Source organism: Leuciscus leuciscus (assembly GCF_965113295.1).
Source record: "Leuciscus leuciscus genome assembly, chromosome: 10".
NCBI classification, from domain to species: Eukaryota; Metazoa; Chordata; class Actinopteri; order Cypriniformes; family Leuciscidae; genus Leuciscus; species Leuciscus leuciscus.
Window position 1 is genome coordinate 5825257 of NC_138734.1, and position 19121 is coordinate 5844377.

Here is a 19121-nt window from a genome sequence, read left to right on the forward strand (position 1 = left end):
TTTAAAGGCCCATCTAAAAGCACACCCCAAACCTTTCTTACTTTGTCAAAAAAAAAAAAAAAAAAAAAAAAAACCTCAAATACTCATGAACATGTGAACACGTGATGATAAGTACGCATGTGACCATGTTATATACTTGTGCATGACCTGCCTGATCTCATGAAAATGCATTTCTATGGCACGCATTGTGTTTATCGTGCAATTTTTACGCGAAAATATATTTTTTTACATATAATACGCACTTTATTGAGTGTAATACACACACATCCTACAAAACTAATCCTAACCAAACATATAATACATATTACATATTACACACCACTACTAAACCTACCCTAAACCCACCCATGCCTATCATATGCACGTATAAATTGCACAATAAACACAATGTGTGCTATAGAGACGCATTTAGTGTGACCGGGTTGGAATGACGTAACAATTTCACAAATTCACGTTTATGTTGTTTACATGCAGATGGTAAAGGCATCGTTTTCAAAACGAGTGATAAAAGGCATAATATATAATATACTATATAATATACTATATATACATAATGAAGACAGACTTCACTGCCAGTTGACTTCACTGTTCACACACACACACACACACACACACACTGTTCAAGTCCTCACTTGTATAGATAGACATCGTTCATTGAGTCCTCACTTGGCCAGTGTAGAGCGACATTGGTCTGTTAGTAATATAGAGATGTATGTGTGAGTGCAATGGCACATAACAATGGCAAGTAAATTGTTAGGGACTGCATAACCAAGCATAGAAAGTATCTATGAAGGCCTATATATAAATATATATAACTTATAGTTACAAAATAAAGACACACTTAACTGTTCACACACACACACACACACACACACACAGTTCCATTGCAGGCTATTGTGAGTCCACTGTTGTATAGGTAGAGATCGTTCAGAGTTGAGATTCAATCTTGGCATGTTTAATTTTTTTAATTTTGATTTTTTTAAAGTTATATTATGAAAAAAATGATTTAATTTTTGTTTCTTCAAAATGACCAGATGCAGCAAGTCAACTCAAAAGTTTTGAATTAGATCTTAAAGAAAGGTCCACTGTTGGATGGTAACGAACGACATATGTTTGGTTGCATTTAAATTGAGCAATATTTCAAACACTGACTTTCTCTGTACATCAACATCCTAGAAACAAAGGAAACAGAAAAATAAGGACATGTCTATTGATTTTTTTTAAGAGTAGAAATTATGTTTTAATTAATAGGCAGCCAATACTATCAGTCGCATTATTAATATCTTAATAAAATAATAATAAAATTATAATTATAACATTTAGTTGCAGATCCTCTCTTGGCATGCTTTTTTTTTAATAAAAAAAAATGCAAATTTGAAGTTATATTTTGAGAAATATAATATAATATATATGGTAACCCTTTATAATAACTGCATCCTATTAATCATTAGTTAAGCATTGGTAAACAGATAAATCATAATTCATAAAGCAGACATTAGTAAGCAGTTTATAAATACACCTTTAAACGCTGTATTATTGAGTTAGAAGCATATCTATAATGTGTTTAATAATTGCATTTTCATACTTTATTAAATCAATTGATCATTTCTAAATTTAGGTGTTTACAGTGATTAATAAGATCACTTAGAAAGTGTGAGTAAATGTAGTAGATTCAGGCAGTTATAAAGCATTTAGTAGTGGTCAGTTCACTATTTCAGGACTAGTTATGCTTTGTAAATAATTTATAAAGGAGATTTAAAGACTCAGTTATCTTCTAAACAGAAAAAGGAAACAAACACAACACGATAGAGAACATAGAAATATTAACAGCCTTTAAATCTCCTTTATAAATGCTTTACAAGGCATAACTAGTCCTCACTTTAGATGAGCTCACAAAAACTCGTTTTCAAAAGCTTTCATTGTCAGGCCCCCAAAATGGCATTTTCGTTGAAATGAACGGCCAAAAAGTTTTCAGTTTTCAGTTGAAAATGATGTTGTGTAAACAGACCCTAAAGCGTGTATTATTTATTGCACTTTAGTTTTTCGACATAACATTTTGAGATTGACCTCCAAAATCTTTACAGTGTGTTTGTGATGGCAAGAAATGTACAAAGCAGCCAAACACGTATCGTTCTTTACCATCCAACTGGGGACGCGAAGTTCATTTTGATTAATAAAATCATTATTCACTGTATAAAGTATGCTTTACGCTATACTAAATATAGGTCACTATAGTGACCTGAAATCGTTACCTTAAAGAGCTATTTCTGTTTGATTAATCCTATAAACCCTAAAGGGACTGCATAACCAAACATAGAAAGTATCTATGAAGAGAGAAAATAAGTGTTAAATAAAATAAACAAATATTATGAATGATAAAAGGCATAATATATAATATACTATATAATATACTATATATACATAATGAAGACAGACTTCACTGCCAGTTCACTTCACTGTTCACACACACACACACACACACACTGTTCAAGTCCTCACTTGTATAGATAGACATCGTTCATTGAGTCCTCACTTGGCCAGTGTAGAGCGACATTGGTCTGTTAGTAATATAGACATGTATGTGTGAGTGCAATGGCACATAACAATGGCAAGTAAATTGTTAGGGACTGCATAACCAAGCATAGAAAGTATCTATGAAGGCCTAAATATAAATATATATAACTTATAGTTACAAAATAAAGACATACTTAACTGTTCACACACACACACACACACACAGTTCCATTGCAGGCTATTGTGAGTCCACTGTTGTATAGGTAGAGATCGTTCAGAGTTGAGATTCAATCTTGGCATGTTTAATTTTTTTAATTTTAATTTTTTTAAAAGTTATATTATGAATTTTTTTTGTTTTTTTTTGTTTCTTCAAAATGACCAGATGCAGCAAGTCAACTCAAAAGTTTTGAATTAGATCTTAAAGAAAGGTCCACTGTTGGATGGTAACGAACGACATATGTTTGGTTGCATTTAAATTGAGCAATATTTCAAACACTGAATATCTCTGTACATCAACATCCTAGAAACAAAGGAAACAGAAAAATAAGGACATGTCTATTGATTTTATTAGAGTAGAAATTATGTTTTAATTAATAGGCCACAACAGAGAATGAATTTCTTAAAGCAATAACTTTGCTGTAATGTCCACAACATAAAGCTTCTGATGTTTTATAGTGCTTTCATTAAAAGTGTTATGATATTCTGTATTATTTGTTGGTATGGATCTGCTACTGAGGTACAGAAGAAATTATTAAGAAAAGTAGTAACAAGTAAATTGTTAGGGACTGCATAACCAAGCATAGAAAGTATCTATGAAGAGAGAGCGTTAAATAAGAAAAATAATATTATGAATGATAAGAGGATATTCTCGCCTCTGCTTTTGAACTGTTGCCGTCGGGCCGTCTGTATTTTTTACCCTGTTGTAGATTTAAATGGTCTTTCCTAAAACAAATCTAATTTAAAAATGTTTGATAACTGATGGGTTATATATATATATATATACATATACATATATATATATATATATATATATATATAGAGAGAGAGAGAGAGAGAGAGAGAGAGAGAGAGAGTTACATAATGAAGGCAGACTTCACTGCCAGTTCACTTCACTGTTCACACACACACAGCTCCATTGCAGGCTATCAAGTCCCCACTAGTATAGATAGAGATCGTTCAGAGTTTCAGGTCCCCACTTGGCATGTTTTTTTTTAAATAAAAAAATGTATATTTGAAGTTATATTATGAAAAAAGAGCTTAAAAGAAAATTTTGTATGTCATTTTTGTTTCTTCAAAATGACCAGAAACACTAGTCCCCTCTTGGCCAGTGTAGAGCGATAGTCCCCTGTTAGTAATATAGACGTGTATGTGTGTGTGTGTGTGTGTGTGTGTGGGCGAACGTTCTCTGTATGAAATCTGTCTCTGACATGGTTTCTTCTTAAATAAACCTTGGATGTCTTTATAACAACAGATAAAGTAATATTTATCTATTTTATATGTATGTGGTGGTGTGCGCTGCCGCTGAATAACACTGACAAGTCCTCTCTATTCAGTAGTCTGCCGAAGTTACGTTAGCTAATCTAACATCAGTCACACATGAAAGTAATCAGACTAGTAGGCTAACATACGGTGCAATATTTCAAAATATATACTGTAATTGAGTGTGTATGCCATAAACAGTGACGTGTCGAGGTGTCTCTCTCTCCTACTGTTTGAAAAACGCGTACCTGTGATGCCGCTTTGCGAATTGAGTGATTGACAGCGCTCTGATCCAATGGCGTTGGGCATTGTTGGGGGGGGCACCAGGGGGGGGCAATCATATTCCATGGGGGGCCGGTGCCACCCGTCCCCGTGCCGTGCGCACCGATAACGAAAAGTGACAGTACACGGCATGCTGTAGAAGGTTGTTTTCCCAGCGAAATAACAATACAACCTGTCTTGATCGACTGGGATACAACAACTCTCCAGGCCTCCCTCTCCTTCTTTTCATGGCGTTTCTGGTACCCTGATTTATGTTTTCTTTTCCCCGATATTTGTCAGTCAGTGAGTCTCCTGCTCTTCAAGTTCATCGTTAACTTCAGGCACTGCCGTCTCAACTCTGATTGGTTCTGTTCACGGGCTGGGGTGGGACTTACAATTTGATTGGGTACATCTGATGTTTGTCACTGACTGAATAATTAATAAATACTTTAGATCGGAATAAACCACTTTTAGGGAGGTAAGAGAAGCAGATATTTGGTAAAAAATATTTAATAAAATTGCATGTTTTTGTGGTTTTCATTTAAATCTCAGGCTAATATAAATATTATAATTATTCATAGGGGCCTATATAGTGTATAACTGCTGGATGTTGTGGTTGTCACCACCTTTCACCCCACTAGCGACGTCCCTCCTAAACTGTAAGTATTTATTCATTACAGCAGTATTTGTTGTACTGTTAATTTATGCTGTTTTAAAAAAACATTGTATTATATTAAGAGGGGCAGGGTGATGCGATTAATTGTCATGAAAATAATTTCACTCTTTATGTAATAAGTAAAAACATTCCGTGTGACCCTATGATTTAAATAAAATATCTCTTTCCAGTAGGCTTTACTATACTAAACACATACTCGAGAAATCTGAACGCTTCTGAAGACAAATAGCTCCTCTCATTTGCATAATTGGCGCGAGCAAAGCCTACAGTTAATTAATTTGCGTAACTCGCATTTCGAGTCACTTGAAATAGACAGTTGAAGACAGAGAACCTGAAGAGATTGAGGGATGAGCAAACATTGACAAAGACTAGAGGATGAGAAGGGTTTAAGAGTAAAACCGTCCTCCCTCACTCCCAGTTTTGATGAACAAAAATACAGGCCCATCCGTCTCACTGACAAAAGGTAAGCTATTGTTTTTATTGCATGATTGAAACGTGTATAAATATTTTCTGATACTCAGAGATTAATGTTGCGTTTGACTATTATAGTCGATGTCTCTGGCAAATTTACCATATTTTTTGCATAGTAACCATATAATTCCATATTAACTCGTGGGACAATTATTTACTGCTCATTACCATGGTAATATCAATGTTTTTCTAAAACAAAGTATATTAAGGGAAAGTAATAGTAATAACTACAAATACCACAGTTGTAATAAAAATGAAGTAGGTTCATTGCCCAAAAGATTTAGCATCTACAATAATTCTATCGAAATTTCAGAGTTAATAAAGTTTTTGTAACTATAAAAAAAACCATGATGAATTTCGCCTGAAGGTGTCACATGGCTGAAACAGCATATCAGAGCAAACGCTGACAGGACCAGTAACAGTTTACTCAGTAAGGTAGACAGTATTAGATGAGGGTGGAAAACAAACACTTTTATTATTGGCTGTGCCGTTTAAGCCTCCAATCAACAAAAGCTATGATTCTATAAGTTAGAGAAACTATTTCACTTGCTGATGAGTGTCTGTCATATAACCTTTTATGCAAGAAGGTGTAATGCAAGGTAGGATCCTTAGACACGACAAACAAAGTGCTCTCTGTTGTCTTTTAATACCTGTAAAACTGAACTTGTCTTTCCACGGTGCTTGTCATTAAGGCCACTGATCACCTTGGACCCATCAGCCTGTAACTCCACCACACTCACTGCAGTCTCACAAATCATAATCGGTTCCTTTCTCTTCAAATGTTACTGATTTAAGGGAAATTTGCCTATTATAAAATAAAAAAAGAAATATTTTCTTCCAAAGGAATAAATGCATTTTGATTCACCACAGCATTTCAATTCCTGAAAATAACATCTTAACAAATGTTGCAAGTAGGACAGTGGTCACCAATGTCACCCTAGTATGGCTCAAATAACAAATACAGGCTGTTCATTCGGACAGCAGTGTTGAAAACACCCACAGTGTTCAAAGGTTTGAAAGGCACTAACATGGCTCCACTTCTTCTGTCTTGATATACCTGAGACTCAATGCTGATTGGTTAGCACCAGGAAAGAGAAGTTTGAGAAAGCCAGATTCCAGTTACTGAAAAATGTATCAGAGAAAGGCTGAGAGCATGTGGAATCTGTAGGGTCTTCATTAGGCCATGATCGGATTCGAACAGAGTACAGACTGTATGTGTATTCACACCAGTTCTCAAACACTGTCCAGGAAGGGGATTCGCCAGGGATTGGTCCTCCACAGAACACATCTGTGCAGCTAGCAAAAGGAAAGTCTCTCAAATCTTGTCATGTCCTCCAACTGTTGTACTGGAGAACAGATGCAAACACAACATATGAGATGATGTGCATAGGCCAGAGGAACATAAGCAAAACACCCACAAAAATGAACAGACACACATTCACACACACACTCAAAAAGGTAATGGATAACAGATGGCAACCAGTATCCTTGATAGTGATATAGCCCTATCCATATGTGCACACACACACACTCGGGCCATTGCATAATAACCATCACAAACATCCGTCCTCTATTTTTGTTCCACAGTCCTGAGCAGCTTTACGTTTAGCTTATGAAAATCAGTGTCTGCCATTTTAAATAGACATCCCAGTGTTGGTGAGAGTGTACACCCATCAGCGCTGCCCTCCCACAATGCATTGCTACTGTCCAAGGAGGAATTCAAACCCTGTCCTTTTCCTGTCCTTCTGGCTTTTTCACCTCAACCCTTCTGCTTCTCCACAGAAGTTTTGATCTCATGCAGACACATTGACGTCCCGCAGGGCGATGGTCCCGTTGGCAGGGGGGTCTGTGGGTGAGGAAGGGGCAGAGGCTGGTGATACGAGTAGAGATGGAGCTGTGCTGGTGTTGAGGGCGCTGCTTTGGAACAGTATCTGCTGAAGTGTCCTACGTAGATTAGGGTGCAATCGGGCCTGAGTTTGATAAAATACCTCCACAGCAAAACACTTCATCACTCCTCCACACAGATCCTCATAAAGAGGCACTGTGTACATCCTTGAGGTCTAGAAGGAGAAAAGGAAGAGGAAAGTTAATAGATAACCCAGTGCTAAAACAGACAAAATAAGTCATTTATTTTCCATAAATACAGTGCCCCACTACTGATTTAAAACCACACTATAGTAAGTTCAAGTCAAAACACCTCAGTAAAAGTAGCACAAAAAACCCTACGTTACTCACACTTCGCACAGAACTCGTTTTTCTATTCAACTGTGCTACTTTTCCATTGTCTTTCAATGTAAACACGTTAGAAAGATGTCTTTAACCGTTGAGCTCGCACATGACACGGCATTCTAAAAGCACGGCGCTCAAGTTAAAAGTAACAAATGCGTCTCTAGACCTTGCGCTTTTTTTTCTTCGTTCCACTGACCTGAGTTCGCATTTTTAACAGCAAAAACGCGTTCTGTGTGAACCGGCCCTGATACAACTCTGACAAGTATCCTTTAAATATGTTATCACCTTTGTGTGATATGCTAAAGCTTTAATTCATTTGAGGCTGTGTTACTGTGACTTTACAACCAAAAAGGAGTGTTTGTAGGTATGCAAAGAGTAGTGCCTGAAACACACACCCCCAAATTTTTTTTTTTAATATTTACTGTAGCAAACTGATGTGCGGTCACAGTTAAGTGTATATCTTTAAACATGGCTCATCCAATTAGAATTTAGTGTTAGAACTATGTGTTTGATATCTCCACTTTGGAGGTTTATTTTATACATTTCAAATTAATTGTTTGATGTTACCTGATTTTACCAGATCATGGTAACATCAGAAATCAACAAGGGGATTTCATAAACTTCATACAATCTCTGAAATTGAACTGTAACCATGCTTGACACAATATACTTTAGAAAATGGTAATCAATACAGCATGCTTTTTATGAAGCAATGGAAGAAACCAGCCAAACTGGTTGTGATTGAGCACATCTCTTTACAGCTCTGAAATGAGACATGACGTCATAAGCAGTCACTAGTCAAAGACTAGCCGAGAGCGTTCATTAGAAACACTGGAATGTGGATTCTTTTAAAGGAAAACTCAGTTTGTACTGAGTGGAGGAGTGAGGGAGAAATTGAGAGAACCAGTCCATAGCTTTATATGGCGTTTTTCCACTGCATGGTACAGCTCACTTTTGGGGGGTTTTCAACTGTGTACAGTACCTAGTACTTTTTTTTAGTACCGCCTCGGTTGAGGTTCTAAGCGAACTGTACCGATACTAAAATGTGACGTGTAAACACTGCAGATCACTGATTGGTCAGAGAGAATCGTCACTACCAGCGTCATTGGATTTGCGACACGAGACACCAAACCCGCTTGATTTAAAGGGATGGTTCTGAGTAATTTCAACCTAGGGTCCTTTGCACCATGATCTCAAGCCAAACACCCCCCCAGAATCTTTTTTTCCCTTGGTCGAACATTATTAAAGTTAGAGCTTATTTAGAGAAATCAGTCGAATGGCTTAGTGCAGGCGCTAATGGATCCAAGGTTGTATCTCGTAAATTACCCCACTAATAATGGCCGGAATGTTACCAAACTCCTACAAAAAATGCATAGCTTTCTCTGCCAGGACTTTTACGGGCTTTTCCCAAATCACGGAAGTGACCTCGACGTCCGGGTTAGCGGTAGCATAAGCCATCAGGCAAGTGTTATTTAAATAAACTCCTGATGTACTTACAAACTTTCCAATGCCTCGTTTTATGAGTACAGAAACTATTTGTACTACTGTAGAAGTTTGGTACCATTCCGGCCATTATTAGTGGGGTAATTTACGAGATACAACCTTGGATCCATTAGCGCCCTGCACTAAGCCATTCGACTGATTTCTCTAAATAAGCTCTAACTTTAATAATGTTCGACCAAGGGAAAAAAAGCTTCTCTGGGGTGTTTGGCTCGAGGTCATGGTGCAAAGGACCCAAGGTTGAGATTACTCCGAACCATCCCTTTAAATAGTCAGCAACAGCCACCGTAGTATAATTTGTTCACACAACTTTTTTTAACTACTTGCTTTAAACGACCATCGCACGCAACTTGAAAAAATAAATGGCTGTATCGTGGCCAGTAGACGAGGTGGCGGCGCAACTATAACGATTAGTCTATAATCCCAACCACTTTGAAGTAGTACTAAACTGCAGCGGAAAAGTAAAGCAAGCCGAGTCATGCCGAACCACGCAGTTGAAAAGCACCTATAGTGTTTGTGTCCTCTAAACACAGGCAAAACAAGATACTGACTTGCTTTAACTCGGCTCACTATCATCAGGCCACACAAAAGAATCTTAAAATCAAAATGGACATGCTAACTGATAATGTATTATCAGTTACAGTGCAAGAGCCACTTCATTCACAAAACTCACATGTTTATGCAAGAAGCTGCGGACTCGAGGCAGATCAGGATAAAAGCTGTTCCGCACTACAATCTGCAGCCATCGAATCTGGACTTCAGCGTTCATACCGTCCAACAATGCAGAGTAGTAGCTTGACAAAAGACTCATCACCTCTGAAAGGCCAATCACACTTCACATTACAAGAGAAGTGTCTAACATCCAAGCAACCAAGTGCATGCTAAAAGAAATGTATACAAATTGCGGGACGATTCATAATACCTTGAGGCAGAGGTGAGCGGTCTAGAAGTCGATCCATAAAGAGGACAGTCTGAAAGGTGCTCCAGGAGGAGAGGTCAAATGTAGCAATCACTTGGGGGTCGGGGGTGTCTGTGCCCCAGAGGTCACACAGGTGCTGAACAGGACCAGTTAGAGCTCTACCCGCCGAGAGATCTGGTTCACATAACGGCGGACCACAGCCATTTAGCCATCGCTCAAATTCCAGTCCTGAGCAAGAAGGGAAGCAAAGGGGAAGGAAGAAGGAGGGGAAGAAGTGTCACATTTCTGTGTATTTAGCCTCCGTCTCTCGTACTGCTAATGTTGCTTTGACCCCTCACTGGGTGTTATGACTGGCTCAACAGGGAAATTCCTAACCGAGGACAAATGGAGCACAGTAAGATGAGTAACTATAAGTGTCTCTGTGTGTTAATCATCATCTCTGACAGTTGTCGCAACTCACCCTCTCGTTGAGCAACGCAGTTCTCCTTCAGCTCAGGGAAGAAGCCAAGGAAGAAGTCCAACAGATCCTGAGCGATTACGCTGGTGAATCTGAACTTCTCAATGTAGGCCTACAGAGTGCATGGTGGAAGGATTCAGAACATTCATGTGTGCATGTGGACTATGCCATTTATGTGAATGTCTGTCATGTTTCTTACCCTAAGAAAGCTATCAAATCTCTTTATGTCACCACACAGCTGTGAGAGGTAAGAAACAAAGCAGAAGCCTTTCTCATAGGTGAACAGATTCATTAGACTGCTGGGGTTTACACCTTTGGAGAAAGAAAAAGGAAAATGGATAACTTGGTACTTTGACCCAAGAATCATGGGTCTGAGACTTCACAAGTACATAATAAATACTTGGGCACGTTTTCCAGACAGGCTGAACTTTGCAAATGAGGATTTTCCTAGCTTCTGTCATTCTGAAATCTGAGTAACAAGGAATTTTAGATGCATTTACCATACAGCTATTTCAGGTGTGTGGAAAAAAGCACCATATGCCTTTTAGCCTAAAAGAGCTGGTTTATATTGTTAAAAAGGTTGTACCTGGCTCAAATTTGGCCTGCAGCTTACTGACAGGATTGTTGTCTCCAAGAAGACGCATCTGTCTGTGAAGAGCATCTAGACGGAACACCGTCTCAAGGCAAGTGAAGGCTTCTCCTGAATCAGATCATTGAGGAGATAAATGTAAGGCGAGCATTGTGGGATATGGATAAGCCTATATGTGAATCACTGCACACTGAGGTTTTGCATTTGCTGGGGCATATCACTGGCATCTTTGTGGAATGTATACATAAACATTTTCAAGAAGCCCACACGTGTCTCTATGTTTGGACTGTGAAATATGTGTGAGGATGTGTATACCATAGGCCTCTGTGGTAATGCGCCTCTGAGCATAAGTGGCCAGACCCTCACTGAGCCACATCTCTTCCCAGGTAGCATTGGTGACTGCGTTCCCAAACCAGCCGTGAGCAATCTCATGGATGACATCAATCAGCAGAAATTCCTGACTCTCCAGTATGGAGGAAATTATGAAGGTAAGACAAGGATTCTCCATGGCAACGATGGGGAATGAAGGAGGAAGGAACACGATGTCGTACCTGTAAAGAGTGAGACAGGTTAAGGCCTGAACATGACAACAGGCTTGATATGACAAGGCGAAAAATACTTTTTTAATTGAAAAGAATTGAACTGACCTTCCCCATACATAAGGGCCAAAGAGTCCCTCTGCCACATTAAGCCAGCGCTCCACACTACCGCCCAGTTTACTGACCGCACACGTCAGGATGCAGGGCTCTGCCCACACACGACTCCTAAAAGCAAAGATATTGTGACAGAGGTATAGCAATGAACAATAATGAACACAGTGCACATACAGTATGTTACAAAGGCAATGATCCTGAGATGTTTTGCACACAAGCCAGCTGAAAATCCTGCTAAGACCAGCATTTCCAGACTGGTTATGCTGGATAGTACTGGTGTGGTTCTAATCTATCTGATGAACCAGCATAGCCATGCAGTTAAGTTGGTCAACCAGAATGGTTTTTCTGAGAACCATGTTGACCAAGGTAGCACTTTTATGCTGATAAAGCACGTATGTGGTCTTGCCAGTTAACTTCATTTAAGCAGCCTATTTGATACAAACCTGCATTTAGCAATCTCCAAAACAACATATGATGGTATCTAGCTTTTCCTTTCTTTTCAGAAGGGATACTACAACTGTACCTTGGCCCAATATCTGCATGCTGTAGGTCTCCTGCCACCAGGGCAACCAAGTAGGCTGGGACAGGATACTCCATGGAGAACTGGAAAACCCTGTCCTGTTTGGAGTATGCACTTCTTGAGGCACTCATCAACACTGTGACACCCTCTGGTACCTGTAACGCAAACACATACATCCACAAACATAGGAGATCCGCCCCCTGAAAAGTATGTCACGCTTGTACAATACACATGATCTAAAAAGAAAAATGAACACTGAATGCCAACAGAGATATTTTAGTGGATCTGTGCAGCTTAGACTTACCCTGACAGTGGCAGAGTAGGTGCTTTTGACGGCCGGCGTGTCAAAACAGGGAAAAAACGACCGGTTGCAGACCGAGTGACCCTGAGTGAAGACCAATGGACGGGTTTGTCCGCAAGTCAACTCTGCATCCAGCCACCAAATCTGATGTAGGGACCAGGGAGCAATGAGATGAGAGAATACCTTTGACAAATGGTCTCTGAGAGAAGAGCTTTAAATGTGCAAGTGATTCAAGATTAAAGTAACAAATCAGATTTTCTTAGGTTTCTCACAGTTTAATAAAGTTTCATGGTTTATAGATATCCAATGAAGCACAATAATCTAATTTATTTCATTATATTGTTGCAGTGCTATTGGTGAAGCAGTTGTGAATCCAAACTTAAGTCCTTGATGAAGTTGAAACAAAAGACAACTACTACCCATATACAGGTGAGCAGCTTGAAATTCCCATGCTTTTTGTGTACATAATGCCACTAAAATGGCATGGTGTAATCAAGTCTCAGCGATAAGAATGACCTGATAGCCAGAGGCCAGTGTAAGAAAGCTTACAGAATTTTCACTTGCTCTATAGAGTGGTGCATGGATGACGTATTTTTGAAGGCCAACCCAGAAGTTAGCATCACCTTGGTTCCCTCTACAAAAACCAAATAGGATTTTTCCATTGGCTTTTAGATTATAGCAGAAAATAAGGTCTGTGTGACCAACAAAAGCTTGTGATTCTTGCACGTTTTGTTCATTGTAATTATCTTCACAAATGAAAATTTTTTATGAATTGCAAATACAAATGGCAGAAGTCAACAGCTAAAGGTAGGCTTAGGCTATAAATGAACTTCACCCCGGTCACTCAACTTCAGCGTCACCATAACTAAGCTTTCGATTACTCATTCAGCCTTTGTTTAAAAACGTTTTACCTGAAAGTTTGAGTTATAATAGTTTGCAAGAGCACAATTATAAACACAACGAGGCTGTGAAAGCGTACTAATTAGTAGATGAGTTTACCTGTTCGGCTGATGACGTTTAATGTCTCACAACCTCAGTAGTCTGCCATTTACAAGACAAGTAAAAAAATATATATATATCACAAGAGGGTATTACTGATATATGTTATATCGTAGAATAAAACGTAAAAATCTTTTGAGCTTATGTTAACCGCAGACCTTATTTTAAGCATTTAACCAAAAACCCATTAAAAAAAACCACTGTATTCAGCACGATGGAACCGAAGGGCTAAATGCTAACTCGTTTCCGGGTCCTGACCTACAGAAATACTTCATCCCTGCACCACTCTATTGGCCAGTGTTGTGTTCATTTTGATATTTAATGTGTTTTTATGCATTACAAACTTGTATATTTGGTTCTCTGTGATGTGTTGAATATTGTTGTTTAATTTAAGAATTATGCTGATTATAACTGTTCACCAAGACAATGTTATATAGCTGACCATTATAGGTGAGGTTAGATTAAAATTGTGATAAAAGGCCATCTTGTTAGAGTCTATTGAAGACATTCAACCGAGTGATAAAAACTGAAAAACAACACTAAAGGAAGCACATTAGGTTTAAAATGAACCCCCTCTGTGCAAGTGGGCAATGAGATGTACAGGTTACAGTATAAATAACATTAAATTGGTTTGTTTTTGTAATCAACACAGACAGCTACCAATTTTAAAGGGTTAGTTCACCCAAAAATGAAAATTATCCCTTAATTTGCTCACCCTCAAGCCACCCTAGGTGTATATGACTTTCTTCTTTCAGCCAAACACAATCAGAGTTATATTATAAAAATATCCTGGAGCATCAAAGCTTTATAATGGCAGTGAATGGTACCTTATTTTTTGAAGCTCCAAAAAGCGCATCCAACCATCCTAAAATGAATCCATACGGCTCCAGGGGGTTAAAAAAGGCCTTCTGAAGTGAAGCGATCTGTCTTTGTAAGAAAATATACATATTTATAACTTTATAAACTAATCACTGGCTTCCGGTAATGGCAGTGACCTCTGACCCGACACTTGACGTATGATGTAGGAGTAGCGAAAGCGTAGGTGAGAGTCGACGCCTCTTGCGTTTCAAGTTCTCGTTTTAGACTTCTAATTCGTGAATTAATAGTGTTTTGCTTTGCTCTATCCTCTGCGCTTCCACGTTCGTCAATACGTCATGCGTCGGGTCAGAGGTTAGTCTTCGGCCATAACTAAACTCGCATATGGCCATTACCGAAAGCCAGTGATTATAGTTTATAAAGTTATAAATATGGATATTTTTCTTATAAAAAGGCTTCACTTCAGAAGGCCTTTATTAACCTCCTGGAGTCGTATTGATTACTTTTATGATTGATGGATGCGCTTTTTTGGGCTTCAAAAAAATATGGTACCATTCACCAAGTCATATACACATAGGATGGCTCGAGGCCGAGTAAATTATGCGATAATTTTTATTTTTTGTTGAATTAACCCTTTAATTCTACACTGAAGCATCTTTAATACAGCCCACCTTCCAGTAATTACATCATGCAGTCATAATCATGACCTGGATAACTCTAGTTATCTACTTAAGGGGACATGTCAGTACACTGAGGTCATTCTTATCCTCAGTCACTGTTCTCTATCCTTACAGGTAGGCCTACCTGATAAATAAACAGGGTGATTTCACAAGCACGTGACAATCCCACCAAACCCATTTAATCTGGCGAAACAAAGGCATAAATAACGAACGTGGCAGAAAAGGTGATTATCAACATTAAGGTTCCACTGCCGGGGTATTTTTAGTGGATTTTGGCTCTGTGTACAATAGTCCTGTGCAACAAAGTTATTATTAGCGTGCATCGTCAGCTGTCACCGCGTTGACCTTACCGCAGGGCCGTCAGTGGTCGTGTAGCGGATGGTGACACGGAAAGCCCGGTGAGGCCGGTTCACCGTGGCCGGGAGGCTGATGTTCAGAGAGGATCCGTAATCGGTGAACGGTTCAACTCGGTAGGTGAGGGACATAAACACGTCAGGGGCACCGGACACGCCGGGCACCTTACAGTCCACGGAATGAATTAATAATGAAGGATGCGTGTCCAGAATGAGGGATTGGACGCCGGGCTGGACGGGCGTGAGCTCCAGAACCTGCCATCCCGTCATCCTCTTGACGGCGAAGTTCAAGTGAAGGTCCAGATGGAAATGTCGGAGTTTAAAGCTGTGGAAGTTGGACGCTGACGCGACGTCCACCAGGCGACAGTGAGCCAGACTCCGGCCGCCCTCGCAGGACTTACCGGGCACGGTCAGCACTTTGCGACAGCAACACAGCGTCGGCCGCTGGAGCTCGGCCATCGTAAAGTTTGGCGAATAAATAACAGTTACCCGGTTACGTGAAACTTTACAAGCGGCGAACGCGCACGGATATCGGCGAAAGATAGATGAACGAGCGATCGAGTTAGTTACATTGTTGCTGAGTTAAAGGGGCGGTCGACACTCCGCCGAGGAGGAAACCGAATGCAAGAAATTATAATAAAACGGACGGGAAGACAGTAAAAGGCATTAAAACAAAACGCAAGACTACGTAAAATCCATCAGAGCCGTAGACACGACTGAGTTCAGCCCTCCGACCTCCATCTAAAGCAGAATATATGTGTGGATGTCCCGCGGTCGATACGGCTCGCGTTCCGTCCCGAGAGCCACGGAGAGATCGGTGGAAACTACCGGTAGAGAAAGAGACGCACAGCGAAGCCCTGATGAGCAGAAATGAGCTGAGTTAAGTGACTCCCTTAGAAAACAGGAAGTAAAAACAAGGGAGGAAATCACTTCGAGACGGGAAAGTTTTCGAGCTGCAGGGGGGCGCTGCGGAGCTCCTGTCCGGATGAAAACACGATCCACCAGTGCACAAACGGCAGGAAAACAACACAACACACAACACTGTTTTACAGTTGCTCAGTAGAGTGTAGATTTTATTAGTGCAATTGATAATAGTATTGTAACAATAACCATAGGCCTACATTGGGAATGGTGTTGCATAGGGTTAAACCTGGCTATCTAGCAATGCACAATTATTAAAATTTTGTCTAATACTGATAAATCAATAATTATTTTCATGTAATAGCCAATAACCGATACATAGCTGACATTCAAATTCTTAAAACAAACAGTTATTCACAGTTATCTTTCTTTAAAACAGTGTTATTAAAATAGAGCAGAGGTCTTCAACACTGCTTCAGGAGGCAGGTTACATATGGCTACATTATCCTCTTTTAAAGCTCCCTATTAGAAGAGGTAAATGCAATCTAAACGTAAGAATAGGAAAAATTACCATGCACTAATATCGAATATCAACAGATATCTTCCATAAATTACTAAAATCTCTCTCATCCAAAATCGTACACATACAAATAGCCCACAGAGGTCAGGTCTTCAATACTGCTCCTGAGGCTCACTGACCTGTGAAGTTTATATCCAGGGCAAATTCCAATCGGAAGTGAGCATCCCTATGCCCTACTCACTCCGAAGGGCAGAGCCGTTGAAGTGGGGACTTTGGAGAGAGTAGGGCACTTGTGTGTCCTAATGAAGGCGTTTGGAACGCACTTGGCGAAGGGAACAATGAAAGACCACTTAATTTCCTCATTACCATGACAAGGCTAGGCAGCAACAACAGGAATATCTTATTATTGCTGTTTATATGATACAAATAAGTGTACATTTATAATAAAGTTTTTAAAATATGCTTTGTGTGTGTATGTGTGTTCCTGATCTACGCTTAACTTTATAAGTTAAGAATTAAACTAATTTTTTACCTTTGAAACTTTTTTTAAACTAATGAAATCCATGGTGAAAATGTATATCACAACAAAACAAAATGTCTTGAATTTTTCTGTTTATATTGTATATTAACTCTGCCATGTCTAGATTTAAAATGTCACCCTGGGTCACATGACCATAAACAATTAAATGAATTTCTTGAAGTGACCATGGCATGTAAGTGTTTGCTGCTTCTGGTGTGTTTGATTAGAGTTGGAATGAAACATCAGGACAGTGGGCCTCCAGGAACACGGCTGAAGACATATGTATTAGTGTTTTTAAAGATTAACTTTAGATGTGATTACATTTGCCTCATCTAAAGCGCCCTATTAGATGAGCTAAATGCAAACAGAGGTCATTGTATGTGGCAATAAAGATAACATATCAAAGATGAATGCATACCTTGACTTCAGGGGTCTATAAACTATAAAGGAAGTCAGGAATCTTGGTGTCATTCTGGAATATTATCTTAGCTTCAGAAGCCATATAAAAGCAATGACTAAATCAGTGGTGGGGGCAATGAATTACAATTACTTTGTTCAAGTACCTTGTAATACAATTACAACAAAATGTCTGTTACTTTGTTTTCCCATTTATTGCCTGACAACTCTCCTGTCCTCATGTTGAGAGAAACCGTAAGTGCAGAGGCATTGTGTGTGTGAACATGATGCTTATCGTAGTTCTAGACTAAATGTGAACATGCACATAATGGCTTTGTTTGAGCTGAACCCTCTCCTCTACAGGCGTGAATTTGCATTTCCTTCAGCATGAGGCTTATTTTTTATTTTATTTGTTTAATACCTTTTACGTTTTATTGTAGAAGGACCTTTACATTTGCCAATTTTATTACAAAACAAGCAAGCCCAGCCCAGGTGAGGAAAAAGTAATGTAATCCATTTACTTTCCACTAAGTAACACAATTAGTTACTTCTTTAGGGAGTAACACAATATTGCGACACATTAGTTTAACTTTCCCCTACGCTGCCTACAACCAGCACGACTCAGATCAATTTTGCCCAAACAAGACCTAGAGAAGCTTATTAATGCATTCATTATCAGACTATGAGACAGAAGCAGCTAATACACAACACTGCTGCAGGCACCTGACCAAAACTGAGCACATCACACCATTCCTTGGTTTGGCTTAAAGTATAGTACTTTTAATTGTATATAAATCATGTAATGGCCTGTAGGACTCAAATACCTTGCAGATATTCTGGTAGAATAACCTAGAATTCACTGAAAACATGTCACAGCTGGAACAAGCTTCCAGAAAATGTAAGGGTGGCCAATGGTAGCTACTTTTATTCATTTCCTTTGTAACTTTTCAAGACTACTTTTTTTCTTAATTTTTTTCATGTAAAGCAATTTGAATTACCATTGTGTGTGACAAATGCTATATGTCTTGCCTATGGATCCCAGACTAGTTCAATACCTAGTATTATATACTTTAAGAATATTTCACCTGAAATGAGAATTCTGTTTACCATTGTGTCCATGGAACATTAAACAGTTATCTAGCTTGCTAGTGTCTAGGTTGCTATTTTCAATACAACGAAAGTGGAAAAAATACCCGTGGTTATTAAGTTCCACTGACAGAAAGTATCATACAAGTAGTTCATACATTTCTGCATCCCAACATTTTGCTAAAAGAAAATTCTATTGCTTCAAGAGACATGAGGGTAATTAGATGATAAACAAATGTTTATTTTTGGATGAATTATTCCTCATTAATTTGCCCAAGGAACAATAGTAATAGTTAATGAATCACATTACGTATGGTGTCT

General features: G+C 38.9%; 1 protein-coding gene across 2 annotated transcripts; it reads right to left on the bottom strand.

The window, feature by feature from the left end:
• Positions 1-5846: 5846 nt before the first annotated feature.
• Positions 5847-17252, bottom strand: rnpepl1 (arginyl aminopeptidase like 1). 2 transcript variants are annotated; one of them, XM_082182200.1, is made up of 11 exons: positions 15415-17243; positions 12573-12713; positions 12272-12423; positions 11743-11859; positions 11411-11646; positions 11093-11206; positions 10706-10818; positions 10510-10618; positions 10053-10277; positions 9804-9946; positions 5847-7461 (listed from the first exon to the last, which is right to left on the bottom strand). In XM_082182200.1, exons 1-11 carry the CDS (start codon positions 15874-15876, stop codon positions 7195-7197), a joined length of 2079 nt encoding a protein of 692 aa, XP_082038326.1. In that variant the 5' UTR covers positions 15877-17243; the 3' UTR covers positions 5847-7194. The 2 variants fall into 2 exon arrangements, with proteins under 2 accessions (XP_082038326.1, XP_082038327.1); XM_082182201.1 differs by lacking the exon at positions 9804-9946 and having other exon boundaries at positions 7294-7461; positions 15415-17252.
• Between the last annotated feature and the right edge of the window lie 1869 nt (positions 17253-19121).